Genomic DNA, 25,189 nt, shown 5'->3' with positions numbered 1-25,189 from the left:
TTTTTATAGATTTGCGATAAATTAAATTTTAAAATTCATATTAATTTTAAGAATATATTATTAAGAGCATTATTTTGATTCAATTTTTTTTTTACATATAATTGCTTTAATTTTCACAGTATTTATATTTATAAAAAACTTTAGATATTATATGATTAAATATAATTTAAAAAATTGTATTTGTGCAATTTTACGTTTTTATCTTCTATCCTTTATTATTCTATCCTTTACATACTTGTCTTTTATTGTCGTACTGTATATTCTTTTTCATATTTATATAAATTATAAACAAAAGAGGAGACTCTTAATTTGAAGAAATTATTTTTATGTTCAGCAGCTTAATAAAAATTCGGTAAAAAATAATTTAAGATCTAAAATGAAAATTTGATTAATTTTTAGATTAGTTTTTGGATTAGTATTGATAAAACGAAATGCATGAAATTCATCTAAAGATTGAACTTTATTTTTTATTTATATATAATTTATATATACAAATAATGTATAGGAATATACATAGATAATATATAAAAATATAAAATAATATGATAGGAGCTCATGAAACATATATTATTATGAATGCAAATATATAAACAAAATTTAATGGCATCAAATGAATTATTCAAATTTATTATATATTTATTCGAAAAAAAGTTGCTTAAAATAATATCTTAACAATATATTTCAAGATTATTAAAATCAGGAAAATACTTTTTCGACAAATCTAATTTTATCAATTCTATATCAATCAATTATCAATCAAATATTAAAATTGATTATTGATTATATTTAAATATATTAGAAATAATATTTGATTGAATAATATTTTCTAGTTTTTAAAAACGATATTTAGAAAACACATATACATATGTTATAACAGACTATGTATAATTCAAGATCAAATGGAATTGAATCATTCTAAGCAGGCAAGAAAATTGTACGGCCCTGCAATATAGAGTTAATATCAGTCGTCGCAGTCGTTGTAATGAATTCGAGCATATCGTGTGTTTCTGTTGTCTTCGTGGTGAGTAAATATAATGTTCTTTCTGGCAAATAAAATATAAACAAAATATCACTTTTTTCATTTCATATTTCTTTTTATAATATATAATCATTTCGATAAGAATTCTAATAAATAATGTGAATTTTTATTTTGTTGTTTGCTATTAGGTTTATGAAATTCTTATCAATTGATAAAATCTGTTATGTATAAAATGTCAAACTATTAACAATGAATTTAATTACAATGAATTCAAAATTATAATCCATTAAAAGTTTTAAAAATTAAAAAATAATGTTATGATATTTCGAAATTTAAATTTGTTCAAAATATGAATATGATATGTTAACAATAATTTGTATTTTAGTAAAGAGAATTTTGAATATTTGAATATAAATTCTTTTTAAATAATAAAATATATTTTGTCATCAAATTTGAATATATCAAAGTGCATAATTATATTGCGAATAATGCAACATATAAAAATATTCATTCATAGATTAAATTTCAGTGATTTAGCTTGACGATTAGTTTAAGATTTAATAATCAACAAGCGTAGTAATTTAATGATGGAAGCACATCATTATGATACAATCGTTGATTCAACAATAAAAATGATCGACGAGGAAAGATGCACTATTCAATTGAGAGACGATCAGAATTTTTTGAATCCAAACAACCAACCAGTTACCAAAATATACATTGAGTTTAATAATCTCTCATACACGATCCATTCCAAAGGCAAGTACTTTCATTTTTACTGTTTATAAAGAAAGTGGAACGGCTATACTGTTGAGAAAAAAGGATAAATTGATTTATCGGTAAATGAAAAAAAATATTATTTTGTTTCATCAGCATTAACTTTCTAATTATTAAAAGCTTTTTAAATAAAATTTTAAAAAATATTTTAAAATTATTTTAAAATTAGTAGGATTCTTTATATTTTAATGAAGAATTATGATAATCAAAATTATGAAATTTCATATATTTTTTTACGATGTATTTTTTAATTGATAGCATTAATTACTTTCTAGTTTATTTATCGAATACAGATTTAGATATTCAATAAACAATATAAATATTTAAGTTTATATATTATATTTAAATTAAAATTTCAATTACAAAAATTCAAAACTAAAAATATAATATAAATATAACATATTAAATATTCGAAAAGTTGAATTTAAAAATTTAAAAATTAAATTTTAGCATTATAATACTAAAAAATCTTGAATATTATTTTATACGCTCTTTATATTTTCTTTTTTAAATGATATTTCTTTTTGTTTATTTTTTAATACATATTTTGATGATTTTCGTTTATTTTAACCGATTATTTATACAGATTATTATATTATAAATTGCCAATAATTATTTTCATTATTAAATCAATTTGTATAATCATAAATACGATAATGAGTACGTTAAAGTAAAAAATAGTTAATTAATGCAGATGTCAAAGTCGAAGATATATAATTTAAAAATTTCAATAAGAAGGTATAAGAACTGTATTAGTAAACTTATTTTTTTAATTAAAAGATAATTTTTTATTGTTATTTTATAGATGATAAAATAATAAAAATATAACAACAAAAATAAGAAAGAGTTAAAGTATTATTAAAAATGATTTATGTATAAAATATAAAATATCTTTTATATTAAACACAATGAACGAAAATAATTATACATATTTATTTAACAGCTCCTGTAAATAAATACAATAGATTTAAATAGAATAAAGAAATTGAATTAAAATATTCTTAGAAGTAAATATTTATAAGATCGATATTTAAGAAAAAAATTTTTTTGAAGAATTTTGAATCATGTTGAATAAATATCCGTTTTGTAATAAATGTTTTAAATGTTAATATAATATATAATATAATATATAATATAATATATAATACATATATAATATAATATAATATAATATACATATTATTTGGACGAAGTAAATAAAATTTAAAAAATGAAATTTTAGAAATTCTAGATTAAAATAATATATCACAAAAATATATATATATTCACAAAAATATTTCTTGAAGTTTCTTAAATTAAATTTATACAAGCAATTTAATTTTACATTAGATACATCAAGTCGTATAATTGTCAAATAAATTTCAACAAATATATCCGCATTATTTATTTATTTCAATTTCCTTTTTTTATAGGAAAATCAAAGAAGATATTAGAAAATGTGACAGGATATTTTCGTCCCGGAAGATTAATGGCGATTATTGGTCCTTCTGGTGCAGGAAAGACTACGTTACTCCGTACTATATGCTCTTTGAAAACCACTAATATCGAAGGTTCAATTATCATTAACGGTAAAAAATGGAATGGTAGTGCTTTTCGAAAACAAACATGTTTCCTGCCACAAGAATTTGTTCTACTACCTTTGCTTACTGCGAAAGAAACATTATACATTGCAGCACGTTTGAAAGTTAAAAATATTCATGAACCATATGCCATTAATCTGATTGTAGGTTAATTTAAATTTTTCTAAAAATTGTATAATGAAAATTTTTGTTTGTATAGGGAAAATAATTTGTTGAAATATTTTATACAAAAAATTTACAGATTAATTAAAATTATTCAATTACAATATTAATCAGATATTTCTAATAGATATACTTTCTATTAGATCTTATTGAATTTGAAATATGTTGTTAAAGATATCATTTTGAATAATTTTTTCCTTATATATAAAAAGGTAATTGGCTTTAATTTTCAAGTTATTTGATAAAAACTTTTGATATTGATTGATGATAAAAAGTTGCTCAAACTGACAAATTATGATATATTTCAATTATTTATTGAAATCGGTAGCAGAGAGATAATCGACAGATTTATTAAATAAATATAAATTAATAAAAAATATCCATCCAAAAAAGTATATTTTTCAAATTATAAATATAATAAATAAATTTAAATAAATTTAATATGTATAATTTAATATGAATAATTCAGTGAATAATTTATTAAACGAAATTAGATGACTCTATTTCGCTTATAATTTTAAACATTTTTTAATCAAATTAGACACTTAATATGATTTTAGCAATAATTAAATTAATATCAATTAAATTAATATTTTTACACTCAAAATAAAGAGAGATTATTTATATTTTATTAGAATTATTGAAATTTTTAATTAAAACTCAAAAATGTGCAAAATAGGAATCCGAGAAAATTATATTTAATCTATCTATAAAAAATATTGATTAATTCATGAATATATTATAAATATTATATATTTATTTCATTTTTATTAAATTATTTATTGCATATTCATTTTTATATTTTTATTATTTATTGCACATAAATGATTTTAAACAATTTTAAACAATATTATTAGAATTATGTTTAAAAAAAATATTTTTATTATAAAATAGAGATAAAGAGATAAAATAGAGATAGAAATAAAAATATTTTAAGAAATTAAAAATATTTTTTAAGAAATTATTGAATGATATATATATTGAATATATATTGAACAATTAAAATTCATTTTTTCAGTTTTACAAAATTCTTACTCTCATCATTATAAATTAAAATTGTAGATAAGCCGTATTAGAAACATGTATGCTGAAAGAAAAAAATATTATTTTCATTAAAAAAAAATATTTGAATCAATTAATTGCTTAATTACAATATTAATCAGATATTTCTAATAGATATATTTGTATAGATATTTTTTAGCAAAATTCGGTAAAATTATTCTTTTTTTTCATAATTTTTGATCTCATGATATTACAATTTCATGTTTAAATATTAATTTAATGCAAAAACAATAAATTTTAATTCTTATTTCATATATTTATGAATAGTCATATTAGATATCTTTATACATATTGTGTGTGTGTGTGTGTGTATGTGTAAATATTGTTTGTGTATATATATATGTAATTAAAATTAGAAAGTATATATATATATATATGTATATATACACTTTCTAATTTTCTAGAATCAACTTTCCAAAGATGTTTCACGAATATATTGAGATCTTTTTTATGAATTTAATGTTACAGGTAATGGAAATAGCAGAAAATTTAAATTTGACGAATTGTTTAAATACTTTAGTAAAAAATTTAAGCGGTGGGGAACATAAAAGATTGTCAATCGGCGTAGAAATAATTACCAAACCATCTGTTATATTATTAGATGAACCAACCAGTGGACTTGATAGTACATCCTCATATCAGGTCTATTAATTATATACGTCTGATAATTTTAAGAAACAATTTATGAAATGATTTATTGAATTTTTCAAATAGGTAATCGAATTATTGCATAAAATAGCAAAAGAAGGTTGTACGATTGTTTGTGCAATTCATCAACCCAGCAGTCGCATAATATCACAATTTGATGATTTATTAGTTATACATAACGGAATTTCCTTCTATTGTGGACCTTGGAACGATGTTTTTTGTACCTTTAGTGAAGCAGGCTATTTGTGTCCTCAATTTTATAATATATCTGAATTTAGTAAGGAATAATATATATTAATTAATAATATTAAAATTATATAATATATATTAATATAAGTAACATTAACATTAAAATTATTTGATATCTTTAATTTTTGTATAGTTCTAGAAGTAGTGATAGGCGAAAGAAGTGGTGATTTGAACAATCTACGCAAAATTAGTCATGATAAATATTTAAAATGGAAGATATGTTTTCAAAATTCTATTATAAGTATTACATTTTAACTTAAACTTATATTTACATAATTTAACAATTATAAAATATAATAGAAATCATATTTTAGCAACAGATGTTACACCTACTCCGAAATTGAACACTATCAATAAATCGAAATTATATTTTATCTGGAATGAACAGAAGATTTTATTATTGAGAGCAATAATTTGTATTAAAAGAGACAATGTTAGTCATTACATCAAAAGTTTTTGATCAAATATGAATTTGATATTCTTTATATTTCATTTTTGTACAAAATATTTTGTTTTTTTATAGACTTTAACAAAATTAAGATTTGCAGCTCATGTAATAGTAGCTCTTCTACTAGGTGTAGTTTTTTATGATTCCGGATTTAATGCTAATAAGGCTAACAGCAATGTAGCTTGTATATTTTTCATCTTATTGTTTTTATATTTTGCAAATTCTATGCCGGCTGTGCAAATGTGTAAGTTGAACATTTATTAACACTGTTTTTGCAATATTTAAATATTTAATTAACATTATTAAATATTAAATATTTAATTAACATTAATTTGTTATATTTTCAGTTCCCGTAGAAACTGCTGTTTTTTTACGAGAATATTTAAATAATTGGTATCGTTTAAAATCTTATTTTTTAGTGAAAGTTTTATCAGATTTACCATTACAAGTATGCGAAATAATAATATTAATGTCTTTTCAAAAAAAAAATAAAATCATTTTAAATATAAAAATAATATCTTTATAGATTATCATACCTTCAGTGTTCATCATTATTACATATTATATGACTGGTCAACCAATGGAATTCAACAGATTTTTACATACTTGGTTAATTTGTATTTTAATAACGATTCTTGGACAATCATCGGGAATGCTCGTTGGTGCTGCATTCGATACGCAAGTAATAAATAATTTGAGACACATTTAAATAATTAATTTTACAGTATCAAAGATCATTGATGTTTATTGAAATAATAATACATTACATTATATCATATTAATTCATATATCGCAAATAAATTTATATATTTCACGTAATTTAATAACAATATGATTTATATCTTTTATAAAATAGCATATTACATAAGAAAACTAATTAATATTTTCAGTTAGGTATATTCTTAATCCCTGCTTTCAATATGCCAATGATACTATTTGCCGGATTTTTCTTGAAATTTAGCGAGGTAGTATCATATCTTCAACCTTTATGTGCCATTAGTTTTTTTAGGTATATTAATTATTAAAGATTTATTTTGTTTTATATAAAATTAATTATATAACAAAATTATTTTTGATATAGATATGCATTTGAAGGTATTCTGCAAGCAATTTATGATGGAAATAGAGAAAAATTGCGATGTTATGAGATCTATTGTCATTTACGTTCGCCTAAAAAAATTTTGGAAGAAATGGATATGCCTACAATTTCTTATTATACAATTATATTAGGTTTATGTCTTTGGATATTATGTTTACAAATTATGACATATTTAGTACTTAAATGGAAAACACATAAAGCTAAATAATGATGTACTTAGTATGTAGTAGTTTACTTTTTTATTGTTATAATATTTTTATTAAAAAAGGCTTATTAATATTAATATTTTTATATATTCCTATTTTAATATTGTTACATTGATAAATTTTCAAATATATAAAGGATTAAAAAAAAAGAAATAATATGAAATATAATAAAATATATATGTTTTCATTTTGTAATAAAAAATATTTGTTTATATAGAGATAGAGAAAAGATAAGATAGAAACAAGAATTTATAAATGATTATCTATTTATCTATTTATATATTTTATTTTGCTCTAGAAATATATATTATTTGTATTTTCTTTATATACTTTATATTTATTCTTCTTTATATTATGAAATTTATATAATAAAATATTAAGATTTTAATATTCATAGAGAATAATGACTAGATATTAATATGTAACTATATAATTCAATTTTGTTTATTCACTATTTTTTTATCTATTTGATATGATCCAATTATATACGTGATTATTTCAATTAAAAAAATAGATGTATCATATTTTGATTAGAAACTCATTATAGATATTTATACAATGAGATCTTCCTTTTCATATGAGTTTTATTATTTAAATTTTTCAAATTTCAAAATATTGATAAAATTATAATTATTCGATTTATTATTAGAAGAAAATTAATATTAAACTGAACAGTTTCTCTTGAAAGACTACACATGTTACGATAACGTTTATCAAATCTTATATAAATAGATAAGAAAAGAGAATATTTTCTTGTATAAGCAATATTTCTAAGTGCTAAATATTTATATTCATTAATAATTATGCAAAATTTATGAGTCTTAATAAGTTTTAATTTTACATAAATAAGTGGAATAATCTTTGCTAGAAGCAAATCTAATTTATAGTCAATAAAAAATTTATAATTTATAACAATTATTATAAGTTTCATATTTTCAAAAATATTTTTTTCAATTATCGAAATTGTAAAATTATATAAATATATATAAATATAAGTTCTATAAATATATATTTGTATTATAGTTTAAAAAATAAAAAATTTTGCGATATTAAATTATTAAACATAATAATTAATTAACTACATTTTTGATCCCAAATATAAATATATTAGATATATAATATATATAAAAGATTATATAAAAATACTTTAAATATACATATACGCATAAGTGACGATTACAAGTATGAAAATTACAGCATTTATGATATCATAAATTATGTCATAAAAAAATAAGCACATATAATGGCATATAGAAATATGTTTAATATATAATTGAGAATCATTTTTTAATTTTTTATAAATTTGCAATAAAAAAATAATTGCATTGATAATTGACTTCTATTGAGCAATTTTTAAATATCACGTCTAATTTCCGAATATTTCGGAAAATATCATAAATATATTATATTTATATACATAATTATAAAATATATAAATATATATTAATATATAATATAATAATATAATAATAATATAATAATATAATAATTGTTTTTCATTTATAAAAGAAAAGATCTAACTACGAAATCATTTATTTTATCAAAACATTATTGCACTATTATTACAAATATTATGTTTGATCAAAGCGTAAATAATAATTTTGCATATTAATTTTAAAATAAAAAGTATTCAATATTCAATATAAAATTTATTATAATTAAAATTACTATCAATTATTAATTAAAAAATAATTCGTGAATTTTTGTTTCAAATATATTGCGAATTCAGAATCATAAATCAAATAATATATAGCAAATCTATATATATATTCAAATATTCAATTTAATAAAATAATATTTGTCTTCGATAAAATCAGAAGAGCGCAATATATTTATTTTTTTCGAAAATTTGTAAGAAATTATCAATTTCTTAAAAATTTTATCATATAGTATCTTATTTTATTATAAAACGAACCCTGTAATAGATATAATAGCAAAACTAAGTGATATAAATAGATATATACATTTTTCATTTTCACTTTATATAACATCCATAGTTAAATTATCATACAAGAAATCACGTTAGAACGAGTTTTGAAGGAACGTCAAGTCACGAGTTTTGATCGGTTTATCGAATAGATATAATTTTCCATTTAAGAAATAAATATGCAGAACACCGTGTTATGATAAGTATTATGAAAAGCGCTACGATATCATTCCAAAATTGATCACCTTCCATAGCAATATCAGAAAGAAACTTTGTTGGATATTTATAATGGCAATATATAACTTTTTCTTTACAAGGTAACACTGGTCGATCAAGTCCATATATGGCATTGATATATCTACGAAATTATAAAAAAAAAAAAAAATAAGATTATAATATATCGAAAATATTTAACACAAAATATCAATATTGAAATATAAAAGTAATATAATCTTAAGTATTAGATATTTAAAAAAAGTTATTAAAAATAGAACAGAATATAACAGAATAACAGAAGTTCATGTACATCATTTTACATTATTTTTATCACGCTTTTTATCACATTACAGAATTTAAATATTATTATAAAAAAAATATTACCCTTCTAAACTATATCGTAAGAAACTGATATATGTACCCCATTTAAGATAAATTGGTATATCACGTAATGATACACCGAAACCTGCAAACATCATCATTGGCACAGATAAAGTTGGTCCTGCGAAAGTTCCATTCTAAAATTTAACAAATATTGGCTATTTTAATTTTTTTATATTAATTTTTTATATTATTTTAAATATAATATTCTACACGATAAAATAAAAATATACTCACAATTACATTACATATTGCTCCAATCATAAGACCAAATCCCTGAGATATTAAAACTACTAGTAAACTAATCGAAAAAAACATTAGAAATCGTGACATTTCTAATGGTTGAGATGTAATAAAATATACAAGCAAAGTAAAAATTAAGCAGCAGAATATCGAAAGTGGTAAGTCGACCAATGATAAAGCGGTGTAAAATGCCTTCAAACTGTACCATCTATTGAAATGTTCCTTTAATAAAATGTTCATTTGCATGGGAACTGTGAACATTATTTAATATTATTAAAAATTATATTTTTAAATTATAAATATATACAATAATGAATACTAAAATTACACACAAGTAACTACGGTAAGCATCATTGTGGTCATCATATGATGTATGAGAATGGAGAACAGAAGATTATAATTACTTAATACTCTAGCACCGTCTGTACCCGATTCGAGAAATACTAGGCCAAGCATTAAGCCAACGGCTATATTGGCTAAGATTCGTAAATGTGTTAATGTCTTTAACAAAAAAATATGATAACACATTAAAAAAAAATTATTTATATTATTATATAATTATATATACTAAAATAATAGAATTTAAATGTACAATATCATGAAATATCAATTATTGTATATAGATTATATAATATATAGATTATTTGGTAGAATGAATAATTTAATTAATATTTGTGTATAAAATTAATAGAATTTTATATTTTCATAATACTTACAGTATCTCTTTTACACATCAAAAAACCTCTTTTCATCAAAATTTTGATTTGATGTATTACAGGAGTTGCTTGAAGACTATTTCTATTATTTATATTTAAATTCTTATGTGAATGTAGTGCTATAAAAGAAAAAATATAATTATTTAAATCAACATCTAATTACTTATATTATTATTAATTTAATTTTTATGTAATATTACTAATATATTTTTATTTTTTTATTATATAATTTATACATATTACATAATATTACACAATAAATGAAAACATACTTTTTAGACCATTCGATTCTAACAAAGTATTAGAATTTTTGAACCATTGTAAATTCTTGCCATTTTCCGCGGCTGATACTAATAACGATATTTTATCTTCTCCATATTCACCGCAAGCCAATTCAATTACTGCAAAGAAAAAAAAAGAAAGAATAAATATAAAAAATATGTGTGAAAAATGTTTTCCTCTTTAGTATATTTTTATCTAATTATATTAATCTAATTTATTATAGATTTTAAAAAGAAGAGAAGTTAAAAATTTATATAAAGAAATTTTAAGAATGGATCATCATAAATACAATATTTTCGAAAAAATATTATATTTAATTGGATAGACAAATAAACATGTATAACATTCATTTAACATATACCATAATCAGCTGGATTATAATACACAGGACATGGCAATTTGATGTTTTCTAAATAGGAAACTAAATGGTCGGTTGAACCATGAAATAAACATTCTCCTTTTGATAATATATAAACCTGCAATCATAATTAAAGTAAGCAAATATAATATTGAATAAAATATAACAATTATGAGCAGATAATATAAAAAAAAGTTATGATAAAGAATATCTCGTACTAAATCAAACAATTGAAAAATCGTCGCGCTAGGCTGATGAATTGTGCAGATAATTGTTCTTCCTTGCCGTGCAAGTAATTTTAATAAATTTATCACTTGTGTGCATGATAAACTATCCAAACCTCTGAAATATTCATTATGTATAATAGAAATATTTATAATATAAATCTATATATAATAATATAACGTTAAATGTATTACAATATATAATATAGTAAAATAATATATATAAATCAATATTTATACTGACGTTGTCGGTTCATCAAGGAACATAACGGTCGGATTATTAACTAATTCCAAAGCAATAGACAGTCTTTTTTTTTGTCCTCCACTTAATCTACCAGTTTGAGTATTCATATGCTCGCGTAAGCCTAAGATAGTGAGAATTTCTTCAATCTAAAAAGGTAAATCTTTTACATTAAAAATGTTAAGATAATTGCTAAAACATTATTAATTTAGAATTAAGAATTTAACGTAAGAATTATTAATTTTTCTATAATTAAATATGCTGATATAATTTTATTCTTTTTTATCTTTATTAAATAAGTTTCTCTAAAACTTATTTAAAATTTATTTATTTTTCTAAAATCTATTTTCTCTAAAATTTATTTTTTTTTAAATACAAAATATTATAATACATAATTTTTCTTCATAATAATATACACAGATACAAATAAACAACCCTTTAAATTCAAAAAATTATTGTTTAACAAATATAACATTAGATATCTTATTGACAATTTTCAGTTTCTATTATTTTCTAATTACGAAAAATAAGAATTTTTTGATAATATTATATATATAATATTATAACTTATGAAATATGTTGTAATTTTTAGTTTTTAAGATACAGCAATGACATTTATAGTGAAATTTATATTAAAAAAAAATGGAAATGTTAGGAATTCAATACAATTCAATACAAAGAATGTAGAATCTAGTTAAATATTTTATTCAAAAAAAGCGTTTTAAAGTTCTTCTTGAGTAAATAGTATAAATATGTATTTAAATGTGTTATAATAGAAATTTCTTTATCTTATTGTATTTCCATGCTGTAATTTACCAACGATGCAATAAAAGATATTGAAATCTTACTAGTTGACCTCGAGAATAAATTGTTACTTACTATCGCTTCCTTTTCATATCTGGGGGTGCTCGTGGGCAGCTTGAGGTCAGCTGCGACTGTCATATTCTCGTTGACCGTCAAGAGAGCTTCCAAACGGTCATCTTGCGTGATATATGCGCTACATCTGTAATGATTACATGATTACGTATTACATGAAACAATAATTACGATAAAAATACATAAAATATATAAAATTTAATTACAATCTGTTATATAAATAATGTCGATATTTCATATTTCATAATTCACTAATAATAAAATATTTCTAAAAAAAATGCAATAAACATAATTCAATTTAACGAAATATTAAAAAAAAGAAAATTAAAAAATTTTTAAAAAGCGTTAAAGAATAATAAAAAAAAATTATAAAAGATTGTTAAAAAAATTAAAACGTAATGAAAATAAAACTTTAACTTTAATGAAAATAAAAGATTAACATAATAGAAGAAATAATTTTTTATAAATAAGAAAAAAAATTATATAATAAAAAATAATTCATGCATGGTCAACTTTCAAGATTTTGAAATTTTTTCAAATTTATTAAATACAGTATGTAATGATATTTAAAATAATTTAATCTTTAATAATATGAAAATATTATATAATCATATATATAATCATATTCACTAATAAAAAATTACTTTCGAAAAGAATTTATTTCTCGGGCGTGACCATTGATGTTGATATTTCCATCAACACCAGTCGTCCTGAACCCCGACAGGATATTCAGCAAGGTCGATTTTCCCGCTCCGGACGGACCCATTAAGGCAATTAAATGTTTTGCTGGAAGTCTTCCATTGATTCCGTGTAATATCTCCTTTTGACCTGCAACATTAACCATTGTGACTTAAAAAATATACCGCACATGAATTATAATAATGAAAGCATTATGTGTGATTATAAGATATATGCGATTAAAATTAAGATGATATAATATGAAATATAATATGAAAACACATATATTTATTCAGATTAAAAATCTAATAACGTTCAATATCCAATATCAAAGAAGTTAAAAAAATTATTGTTTAAATTTGTAAACAATTTCTTTGATTAGTACAAATTTTAAATTTATCCAGTAATTAATTTATTCAGATGATTAGAAAAGAAAGAATTTTGTAATTTTATCAATGTCATGTTTATAAAAATCAAAATTGTCAGCAAATTAATAAAATAAAGTTATCATGTACATAAATAATTTTTATTATTTATTAATAATTTTATTATTTATTATATAAACAGATTAGTAAATAATAAATTTTATATATAAATATATAAATAAAAGTTGTTTATATATACATGCATTTATAAATACATGCACAGGAAATATATATAATATTTACATAATAATACGCTAATCAGAATTTTGCTTTATAAACTGATTATCATTATTTTTATTAATTCTAATTCTAATTCTATTAATAAATAACTAAGATTTTAATATATATACATATATCTATCAGATATATTTCATACTAGAAAATATAGAAGAAATAATTCGACTTATTATGTATTTGAGTATTAATGTTATATGTTAATATGGATAGCAAACATGTATTATTGCATATTAATATGTTGTAGAATATGTAATGATACATGTATGATGTATGATATATCATGTAATGATGATATGATAAACGAATAATGCATAATAATATATACCTAGCTTTTTATAAAACTTAATGAAAATAAGCAACTTTTATTTATTGCGATTCCATTACGACTGCGCAATTCGATAGATTTATATTTTTAAATGATGCAATCCTACTACGAAACTACAAAATATGAAATATGGAATTGTGAATTTGCAATGGTATCGATTGTCTATCTAGTTAAACATCAGGCAAATATATGGATACATTTTCAATGTATGTATCTCCAAATATATATTTAATAACATAACATAACATTATTTAACATTTAATCGTATTTCGAATATATATATATATATATTCGAAATACGATTAAATGTTAAACAAAAATGTTAAACATTTTTAATTCATAACAGTTGTTTAACAGTTTTTAATTCTTAAGTCTGATACGCATGAGCGACTTTTATTGTTGAATTATAATGATAGTTGTACAATTTACAATGAAATTCAGATTTATATTTATGATACAATGCATACCATCGTATGATTTTGCTATGAAAATTATAAAAGTACGAAATTATCATTTCAAACTCATAACATCATAACAATAATACATTATATGTACTTAATCTTATAATGATCTCTTTAATTAAAATGTTTTATCATTTACTATATATATTATATAATGTATCAAATATCTGAGAAATTTATTAAAATTTAATAAAATTTAAAATTTTATCATTTGTTCATTTGTTCGTTTTTGTTAAGAAAAAGAAATTAGTTTAAATCTGTTCGTCTAAAAATGCTAGATAGAACATTTATTTAAGCTAGAAATTACAAGAAATTCCATTTTAATGTAGCAGTTTCGAATATAAAGTACATAAAAAAAACGATGTTCTAAAATTACTCTTCAAAAGTTAAAATTATTTTAAAATTTTCGAAAAAATATTTCTCATAATCTTTTTTTTCTAAATATTATATCATATATTATATCATTACATAAAATATTAACTCATTATATATAATTTTGTTATAAAAATATAAAATCGAATTAACATTTTTTTTAAATAAATATAATACTCATTGCTTTAACTTTAATAACTCCTAGCTTTATTAGATTATTAATTAATGTTCCAATTATTTTTTGAGAAAAATTGTTACTCTAAAAAAACAAACGGATGGAAAAAAGAGAAAGAAAGCGTTCAAGTTTGAAAGAACACTGACCTTTCCTGCAACCGAGTGACACTGTATATGTGATGTTTTCGAAGACAATATCAATGGTATCCATCAAATCGGTTTTCATGAGTCGTTCTTCATCTTTGATTTGTGTATTTTCTATTTTTTTTGTTGATTGTTTATTTATGGTGTAAATCTTCGTATCAACTGTGCTTGTCTCCTGGCCATTACTCATCTCGTGCATTAATATTTCCATTGTTAAATATCTTGCACGAATTGATGAAATAGCCGGAGAATATTAATTTTCAATCATAAGCTTTCAATTAAACATAGACCAATAAACACCATATAGCTGTAATCAGAAAGCAATAGATCATTATTATAAAAGATATAGGCAAAATATAATGATTATAGCAAAATTAATATTTTAATCTTGTAAAATTTCTTAAAAATTATATAAAAGATTGTTGTAATTCGATTTTATAACTTATTTAAAGTTAATTGTTTAAAAAATTTTTAGAACTTCTATTCCCATCATATTTATTTAATCATTATTTTGTTCCTGTTATTTCATTCAATTCTATTTTTTTGCGTTTTATTAAATGCAATCATAATAATTATTTAATTTTTTTAATTTATTAATTAAATAATATAAATTTTTTATTAATCAATCAAAACAGAATTATATTTTATAAGAAAATACATATCTATTCTCTAAATTAATAATTAATGATATTAATTTAGAAAATATTTAAATATATAGATATTTTTGAATAATTTATCTTAATAATTTATGAAAAACAGGGGATATATAAAAATTATATTCTTTGTTTTATCCATTTATTCGTGTTTTTTTTGTTTTTACATAAGTTCTATTCAAGTTAAAATAATTTCATAATCTAAAAATTTTTGTTAAAAATAAATTAGCATAATAATTTATAAGAAATTGATTAAATTGCAAATTATACGAATGATTTAAAAATATAATTGATCTTTACAATTATTTGTTTTTATAAGTATTTGTAAAAAAAATGATTAACATCAGATTATATTTCCTTATTCTATTTTCATTTCAAATGTTTGTTTTCATATCAAAATCAAATGAAATATTCAATGATCAACGTATTTTATTTGACAACATATTTTACTTGCTTTAAACAAATAAATAAAAAAAATAAAATATTTTGTAAATAAAAATTAGAATATAGAATAAGATATAAGGTAAATATAAAAAACGGAGAATAATTAAAAATAATTTTTATATAATTGAATTGATTGTGTAATATTTGAATAATACGTTACATTTAAATAATTTATATTATATATATTATATAATTTATATTATAAATCAATATGTGAAATTTAGAAATTAAAACTTAGATTAAAGTTAAAACATTTTGAATTAAATATTCAATATATAAGTACATGGTATATGTAAATACAAGATTCTTGTCATCGAATAAATTCATCAAATACAATATAATTAATGAAAATCAAGCAAAAACTAAACATTAATCATAATTAGATAATCAGATAAATTATTCCATGATTATTAAAAAAATTATCACAAAGAAAATTATTTACTTATTATTAGAGTTTTTTGTTCATATTTTTTCGTGTATATATATTATATATCGCAAATAGTGAAAAGAAAACAAAGAGACAAATATGAATATAAATTAATATTTTTTAATTACTATACCAAATGAATGTTTAATTTTTTCATTAACAATGATTGTAAAGATAATGAATAAAACATAAAATATTTTGTTATTATTTTCTTATTATCATAATTAAAAAAGTATTGAGATTTTATAATGTCATAATAACATTCTTAAATTTCCTTGAATTATTTAATAATAATGACGATGCAATTTATAATAATGATATAATTATACTATATTTATTTGAATCATGAAAAAAAGTTTAAGAATTTTTAACGCAATATATAAATATTATAAAAAAGAAAATGATTTTTTTTATAAAAAAAAAAAACTTGAAACTTTTAATTTAATAATGAAGAAACGGTTATTAACATATAAGGATAACATATATAGATATATGTGTTAAATGTGAAAGGAAGAAATGGTGAAAGCAAAAGATATTGCATCCTAGTTTCTGTTATATACAACGATTACTCAAAGAATAACAAGAAGACTTAAGTTATTTAAAATGTGTTCTGAAAGCAATATCATCGATAAGATAATCGAATTCTTACTATAATCTTGATAGAAATATCGATAAGATACAAAATACAAAAAATCTTCTCACAAGAAATAAGAAAATTAGTTCAATGGAATATTGAAATGTGACTTAAAAAGATTTTTAAAATTAATTTAAAAGATTAAGATGATAGTTTTATATTTTATAAAGTATTTATTTCTACTTATATTATTTTTTTTTAGAATTTTAAATTGCTTATAAATAACCAATAATATTAATATTTATTTTTTTCATTGTTTTTTTTTTTGTTAGAGATGTAGATAACTAGTAAAAAAATGCCAGTTAAAAAAGTATATAGCATTGTTCAAAAGAGCGAAAGCATTAACGACATTGAAAAACTTGATCGTTGAGCAAACTTCCTCAAAGAGAATAAAGTAATCTATCTCCATTGCGATAACTGTAATCTTGTTTATGGAATTAACGACAATCATTGTTTCAAAAGTTTAGTCGAAGTTTTAGTAATGTTCATTTATACTTCTTGAAATTCTAATAATATAACATTCTGGTAGAATAATTAAAAATAAATAAGATTTCTTTAATGATTTGAAAGAGAATGCAATAAGAATAAAACCAATATAATAAAATTATTACACGAATATAAGTTTCTATATAGTTTCATATAAAAATATAAAGATTAAATTTTTACAAATTACAAAGTGTAAATATAAAAAAATTGATTGTCGTAGAAAAAATATATTATTCACAAGTATTTACATGTTCCATTTATGAAACAATAGCTATAAATTATAACAGTTGGTCGAAGTACATCACAAATCTTATCATATGAAGTGAATCAACAATGAAAGTCCACGAAGATCAAAAGATCCAAACTGACAGTTGTTTACAAGAAATATAAATTCAAGTTCAGCTTTTATTACTTTTAATATAATATATAAAATACGAATAAAATATAAGAAATCTTTCGTATATAAAATAATAAATTTATTAAAGAAATATAGCATTTGATATTATATATTTAATCTTCAAATCTATATAATAATATTAAACAGTCACTCGTAATAATGATGTGTATTTTTAATTTATTATTAGTATATTGAAGTATAAAATTAATTATAAATAAATAATAATAGTTGAATGAATGAACTAATTCTTATCAATAATACTCGACAAGTATAAATATAATAATCTTTCAATTATTCGATAATTGAAAATTTATAGAATAGAATTAGATATATGAATTACAATATAATATCTAAATAACGCTCATAAAAACAATAATAGAATTAAAACAGAAAAATGAATACGTATTATGTAAAATTATTTAAAAAAATGATTTCTTTTACATTAAGCACTTAAAAAGAGTTAGATAGAAAATATTTTGATAAAAAAAATTAATATTATTAATATTATTAAAAATATTTTGTCTATTATATAAAATTAATATAATATTTTTAATAGTCGAAAATTTATTTAAAAATCTGTGTTAAATAAATAAAATTTTATATTTTTCAGTTACTATAATTATATTTGTTAAATTTATATTGTTAAATTAGATTTGTTAAACTATAATCAATTAATTCACATTATTATAAATATGGACGATAATCATACCTTGCGTGCAAGTTATTTTATATGAAAGAGATATGGAAATAATAGGAATTATAATTGCTACAATATTTAGAATGTAAATAATAATATTTACATTAAATATTCAACCAATTATTATCATCAACTTGTTTAAAATTTAAAAATAAATCATGATTAATATGGTAAAAAATATGGTAAAAACATTCTTGCAAAATATCAAGTTACAATTATTTTAAATATTATATAAAATAAATTAAGTGATATTATTATTTATTATATTAATATTAATATTGTAATGAATATTAATGTAATATGATGTTAATATTCATTACATTAGTCATCATATGAAATAATTATTTCTTACAAACATAATATAATTTTTATTTTTTATAATGTATCATTTTTTATTAAGAAAACAAAAATTATAAAAAATTAGAATAAAAAATAATTTACATGAAAAAAATATATATATTAATTATTATATTAATCCTATAATAAAAAAATATAATCACACGAAAAACAATAGTAAAATATAATTATCATTTTAAATTCTAAATATAATAATGAAATCATCGTGGAAAATAGATTTCAAAGTCCAGTTCGGATATATATATACAATATAAATACCTTCAGCATAATATTAAACAACTTATAACTCGAAAAATAAATTTTCAATTGAAATTTTTACTCTTCAATTTTGTATTTGTTGTTCCTATTTCTACTATCGATCTTCAAAAAATATCCCACGAATAAATTAATATATATATATATATCTCATTTAATTTATAATAGAATTTAATTAATTAAACAGGCACAATCAGATATTAATCAAAATAATTAATAATAAAATAATTATTTATAATGATAAAATACAACAATAAAAAATATATATATAAAATATATATATAATAATAATGTAATGTTTAATGAAAAGAAAAAAATATTTAAAAGGAAAAGAAAAAATATAAATATTGTTAAAAAAATTTCTTATTTCAGATAATTTTATTAGTTTGATATTTTTAATGATTAAATACATCGTTTTATAATGTTATTATATAATTTAAAAATTATATAATGCTATAAAAAATATTAACGCTATAAAAATATAATAGTTATTTTTGTTAATTTAATGTTTATTTAATTTTAAAATAATCATATTATTTATAAAAACAATTTTAATATCAATATCGACATATTCTGAAGTATAAATTATTTTGAAATATAAATTTAAAACAATCGTTTTTATTTTATTCTTTTATTTATTGTGTCATTAATAAAAAAATATACATAATTTAAAAAATAATTATATTATATTTACTTTTTTTTCTAATGTAATATTCACGGCTAATAAGAACTAATAGTTGTGCATCTCTTCTTTCGTTCATAACATTATATAATTTTAATTATAAGTATGGTATATATTAAGAATATATTAAGAATATTGAAATTAATCAATCAGATATTCAGATATATCAAATTCATACTTTTTGTAGGAAACTTCTTATAGGAAAATATAATGTTCAGTTGTGAACATTATATTTTCATATAATTATTGCAATAGAAAAATCAACTTAGTAAGTTATGAACATTTATAATCAATATATACATATATCACATATAATATCTATAATAATATAATTATAACGATTGTTCTTTTAATAAAAATTAATTCAATATTAAAACAAAAATAAATTACCAAAATAATAATAAAATAATAATTATCGCTCGATATTGTTGATCGTTTAAAAACGCAAAAAAATCTAATTAGTAATTCAGTTCAATAATTTTAAAGATATTATTTAATAAGTTATTTTAAACTTAGTTAATATTTTTATTAATCTGTTACAGTAATGTATGTATATATTGTTTATTAAATATACTTATTAAGAAATAGAAATAGTAAATATTTTTATATTGACTTAATACTTTCACTAAAGTCTTAGTATTAAGATATATGAATATATTAACTAGTAAGTCTATTTATATACATATATTTACTACACATTAAACTTTCACTGCGATATAATAATTAGTTTTTTAAATCTCTCTTTTATTAATATTTTACTAATAAGGAGTGATTATATAAAGGATGTTTTCTTCAAAAATATAAACTAAAAATAAAAAAAAAAAGAAAAAATATTATATGAAATTTATATAATAATTTATTACAAAATTATAGATAAATAGATATTAAATATTATATAATATATTATATATTATATATAAATATTATATATATATATAATATATATTATATAATATATATAATATATTAAGATAATATATTATATATATATATATATATATATATATATATATATAATAATATTATGCATAGAGTCGATATTAATAATTATTTATTAAATTAAAAGAATACAGAGAAAGATAAAAATAAAAATCGATCATCTTTATATTATTTTTACATTATATCTCCATTTATTCAAAAATTTAAAAACAATCATATTTTAAAATAATATGTAATGAAAATTTATTAACATTATAATAAATATTATTAATATTGAATATTAATCTGTTACAATTTTACAAAATTACATTTTAGGCAAAAAAAAAAAAATTTTTTTTTATTTTCAATTGCAAATTATGCTCCTATAGTATAATCAAACAAATAAAAAATTGTATTATGATATTAAATCATAATATCATAACTTTCTTTTTCAATGTCTAAATTTACAAAAAATTATTTCTATTCATATTTTTTATTTTTAGAATTTTGATAAATAAACATCTAATTTGAAATTTTATCTATTCTGATAATGATTCAAAATATTTAAATTTATCTTTAAATTTTTTAGTATGATTTTATTATTGTAACAAAAAGGATATAATTATTGCTACACAATATTAAATAAACAATTAAATAAACAAGTAAGTAAGTAAACAGTAAAAGTACAAATAAAAAGAAAAGGCATCTAATATTTTATAATATAACATTTTATTATATAATATTCAAGAAGAGTAAAGAAAAAATAAAAAAATATGTATTTTATTCTGCGTTTGTATTTTTTCTTTTATTTTTGGTTTTTCCTTTTTTTAGTTTTTTTTACTCATTATTTCACAATAGTAACGATTCATAATAGTAATGATAATGACATTAGAATTTAAAGAAATGGAAATGAAATATACATAATTGGTAAACATAGAAATTATAAGGGAAGATTAGACAAATCAAAAAAATTAAATATATTTTTAAAAATGTTTAACAATTTTTCATGTAATTAAATATAAAAATACTGTTATATTTAGATAAAATCAAAATTTTATCTAAATATAACAATATTATTAACGGAAAGGATCCTAATGTATAATCTATTATATATGACTTACATGATTTTCATATAACGAAATATATCTATTTTATTTAACAAAGATAAAAAGCATATATATATATATAAAAGATATATATATATATATATATATATGTATATATATTTATTAATTTTATTGATTTTTTTTAAACAATTAAAAGCTAAATTATTTTACAAAAAATCATATCACTTTATCAAACAGGAAATAGTAATTTTATTTTTTTATCTAATTTTTATATTAAATGTCATTATAAATGATAAAGTTTTATAATTACGATAAATAAATCAAGCAAAGCTATGCTCCAATGAATTTTTCAGAATCCATTTAGATTGTAATATCCCTATTTTAAATGTTCAACTGATAACATGAAATGATTAATACATCAGCAGCATACGCACATTACGCGATACGCACAAAGTTCAATCAATCATTTCATACGAATTTTCTATGAAATATCAATATCAATATTTTTATATTTCGATTATATATCGATTTTAACCTTGATATTGATGATTGTTCATAAACATATGTATAGAAAGAAAATAGAAAAATAATATAGTTACAATTAAAAATAAAATAAATAATATAAATATAATAATGTGTTCTATTCAAAGTCACTTATAACAATATTTTAAATACAGAAAAATAGCAATTTATTTAATTTAGAAAGAAACATATCTTTTTTATTATCTATTTTTTTCATATTGTCTCTAAATTTTTAGAAATGATTTGCATTTCGAAACATAAATAGTGATAATTTCATATAATCAATATATATTATCAATATTTCAAAATTTTCAACATTTTTATGATTATTTAATAATATTATATTAATATTATATTAATAATATACATGTGCATATTAATCGTTTCTATACGATAACATTAAGAAACTTGAAATATTGATAATATGTACATTGAATGCTCCAAACTAAATATTTGAAACAATCAGCTTTTTCATTTAATTTTTTTTGTGAATTTATTCAAATTTATTTTAATTTTCTTGAAAATAAAATTAAATTTTTATTTATATGATTGTTGAAATTTAGAATTAAATAATATTATTAAATTATTTAATTTACATTCTTAAATTTTAATAATTATTATTAGTGTATTAAGAAATTTTCAAATTTTATTTTATGTATGTGTATTGTATTTTATGTTAGTTAAAGTTTAATCGAAGTTCGGAATGATTTTGCGATTTCCCAGTTCTTCTTCAAAGGTGTTATATAAAGTAGGACAAAAGAGCTGAATAAGGACGAGTTTGAATCACTTCGCGTTTTTATAAGCAAGGTGATAAATTATTTGACTCATTCTTAATATTATTTAATGATATATATATTATTTAATGATATATTATTTTATACATATTAATAATTATTTCTAATAATTTAAAATAAATCATATTTGATTAAAAAATACTTAATTTAATATCGATAATAATTAGTATTTAGAAATAACAAAAAGAAGAAAATATAGAAAACAAGAAAAATGAAGAAAATATAGAATACAGAAATAAGAAAACATAGAATATCTATTATTATATAAGGTCGTTAACCTCTTCATTTTGCAGTGAAAGGAATCGCGAATTTCATTCGCGAGCGATACACAATCATCTTTACTTGTTTTCAAATGAAGCGAGCAATTTTTCATATTTTTTTTATTTATTAACATATCGTATTTGTCATAATGTAATTATATTTGTCTTTTTAGTTTTTTATTTCTAATCTGCCCTTTTTCTCGTTCAATAATTAAATAAACTATAAAAAAAATTTAAAAACACTATGATTTAATAAAAATAAAATTGTTTTAAATATTAGAAATTTATTAAAATAATTAGAAAATATTAATTTTACGTATAATCTAAATAAAAAAAAGTATAATTAATTAAATAAAAGTTTTAAATCACTATTTTAAAAAAATTTAATGATTCCTATAGAAAAAAAATTAAAAATTTATAATTAACAATATAAATTTATGAATTTTTGCAATAATAAAAAAATTTCGAAATTTGTCATTTCATTTCATGAATATCTATATATATTCAATATATTTTGTAAATATTTTTGTGAATAAATTTTTATTTCTTAAAAATTTTTATTTAAAGATTTTTATTTCTTAAAGCATATATAAATAATAGATTAAAAAATATTATCATATTTGCAACTTATATTTAATTCTTTTTAAATTCTTTTTATGTTATTTATTTATGTTATTTATTGATTTATTATTGATTTATATATTGATAATGTTAACGACTTTTAATTTATTTAATTACATTTCATTACATTTTCAAAATAAATTTTTTACCGCTTATACTGTAAACACGTGCTTTTATATTATTCGCGCTAATAAGAAAATTAAAAATATACACTTACCAGGATAAAATGCAACAAATCTGCTATCAATTTTTATCAAATAATTTTAATGTTTCGATTTTTTTATAACTAATTCGATTATTATTTTGATATACATGTATTTAAATACATAGCGTTGTTTAATTTACAAACCTAACTATGAAAGCGCGGGCAAAAGTGTCACGGACATGACCACTTGTGAAAATTTATAACACCGTTAAACGCGTGGCATGCGCGAGAATTTAACTGACTACCGCTGATCGACTCGCATGACTCCCTATACTGCCTC

The 25,189-nt window shown here is 19.1% G+C and overlaps 2 protein-coding genes across 5 annotated transcripts; one reads left to right on the top strand and one right to left on the bottom strand.

The window, feature by feature from the left end:
• The first annotated feature begins 863 nt into the window (after positions 1-863).
• On the top strand, positions 864-7,287 carry LOC108001763 (ATP-binding cassette sub-family G member 4-like). Of its 2 annotated transcripts, none has more exons than XM_017062949.3 (12): positions 864-1,021; positions 1,509-1,738; positions 3,169-3,479; positions 5,029-5,202; positions 5,275-5,485; positions 5,591-5,698; positions 5,772-5,890; positions 5,981-6,149; positions 6,253-6,353; positions 6,432-6,587; positions 6,796-6,914; positions 6,987-7,287. In XM_017062949.3, exons 2-12 carry the CDS (start codon positions 1,564-1,566, stop codon positions 7,210-7,212), a joined length of 1,869 nt encoding a protein of 622 aa, XP_016918438.1. In that variant the 5' UTR covers positions 864-1,021; positions 1,509-1,563; the 3' UTR covers positions 7,213-7,287. The 2 variants fall into 2 exon arrangements, with proteins under 2 accessions (XP_016918438.1, XP_016918439.1); XM_017062950.3 differs by having other exon boundaries at positions 912-1,021; positions 1,497-1,738.
• LOC108001851 (ATP-binding cassette sub-family G member 4) lies at positions 6,984-25,189 on the bottom strand. Of its 3 annotated transcripts, XM_017063106.3 has the most exons (13): positions 24,922-25,189; positions 15,494-15,797; positions 13,319-13,502; positions 12,678-12,801; positions 11,802-11,947; positions 11,552-11,675; positions 11,337-11,451; positions 10,966-11,094; positions 10,694-10,812; positions 10,310-10,478; positions 9,972-10,228; positions 9,738-9,871; positions 6,984-9,495 (listed from the first exon to the last, which is right to left on the bottom strand). In XM_017063106.3, exons 2-13 carry the CDS (start codon positions 15,699-15,701, stop codon positions 9,279-9,281), a joined length of 1,926 nt encoding a protein of 641 aa, XP_016918595.1. In that variant the 5' UTR covers positions 15,702-15,797; positions 24,922-25,189; the 3' UTR covers positions 6,984-9,278. The 3 variants fall into 3 exon arrangements, with proteins under 3 accessions (XP_016918595.1, XP_016918597.1, XP_016918598.1); XM_017063108.3 differs by lacking the exon at positions 15,494-15,797 and having other exon boundaries at positions 24,922-25,179; XM_017063109.3 differs by lacking the exon at positions 6,984-9,495 and having other exon boundaries at positions 9,738-9,892; positions 24,922-25,179.

This window comes from Apis cerana, linkage group LG1, assembly GCF_029169275.1.
Source record: "Apis cerana isolate GH-2021 linkage group LG1, AcerK_1.0, whole genome shotgun sequence".
NCBI classification, from domain to species: Eukaryota; Metazoa; Arthropoda; class Insecta; order Hymenoptera; family Apidae; genus Apis; species Apis cerana.
This window is presented reverse-complemented; position numbering and strand designations above follow the sequence as displayed.

Bases quoted from the DNA above. Each gene is read 5' to 3' on its own strand.
- LOC108001763 (XM_017062949.3), top strand. From the start codon at position 1,564: ATGATGGAAGCACATCATTATGATACAATCGTTGATTCAACAATAAAA. The intron at 5,203-5,274 runs GTCTATTAATTA...TTTTTCAAATAG, and splicing joins ATAGTACATCCTCATATCAG to GTAATCGAATTATTGCATAA. The intron at 5,486-5,590 runs GTAAGGAATAAT...ATTTTTGTATAG, and splicing joins TTATAATATATCTGAATTTA to TTCTAGAAGTAGTGATAGGC.
- LOC108001851 (XM_017063106.3), bottom strand. From the start codon at position 15,701: ATGGAAATATTAATGCACGAGATGAGTAATGGCCAGGAGACAAGCACA. The intron at 11,095-11,336 runs GTATATGTTAAA...TTTTCTTTGCAG, and splicing joins TTATAATCCAGCTGATTATG to TAATTGAATTGGCTTGCGGT. The intron at 10,813-10,965 runs GTATGTTTTCAT...TTTCTTTTATAG, and splicing joins AGAATCGAATGGTCTAAAAA to CACTACATTCACATAAGAAT.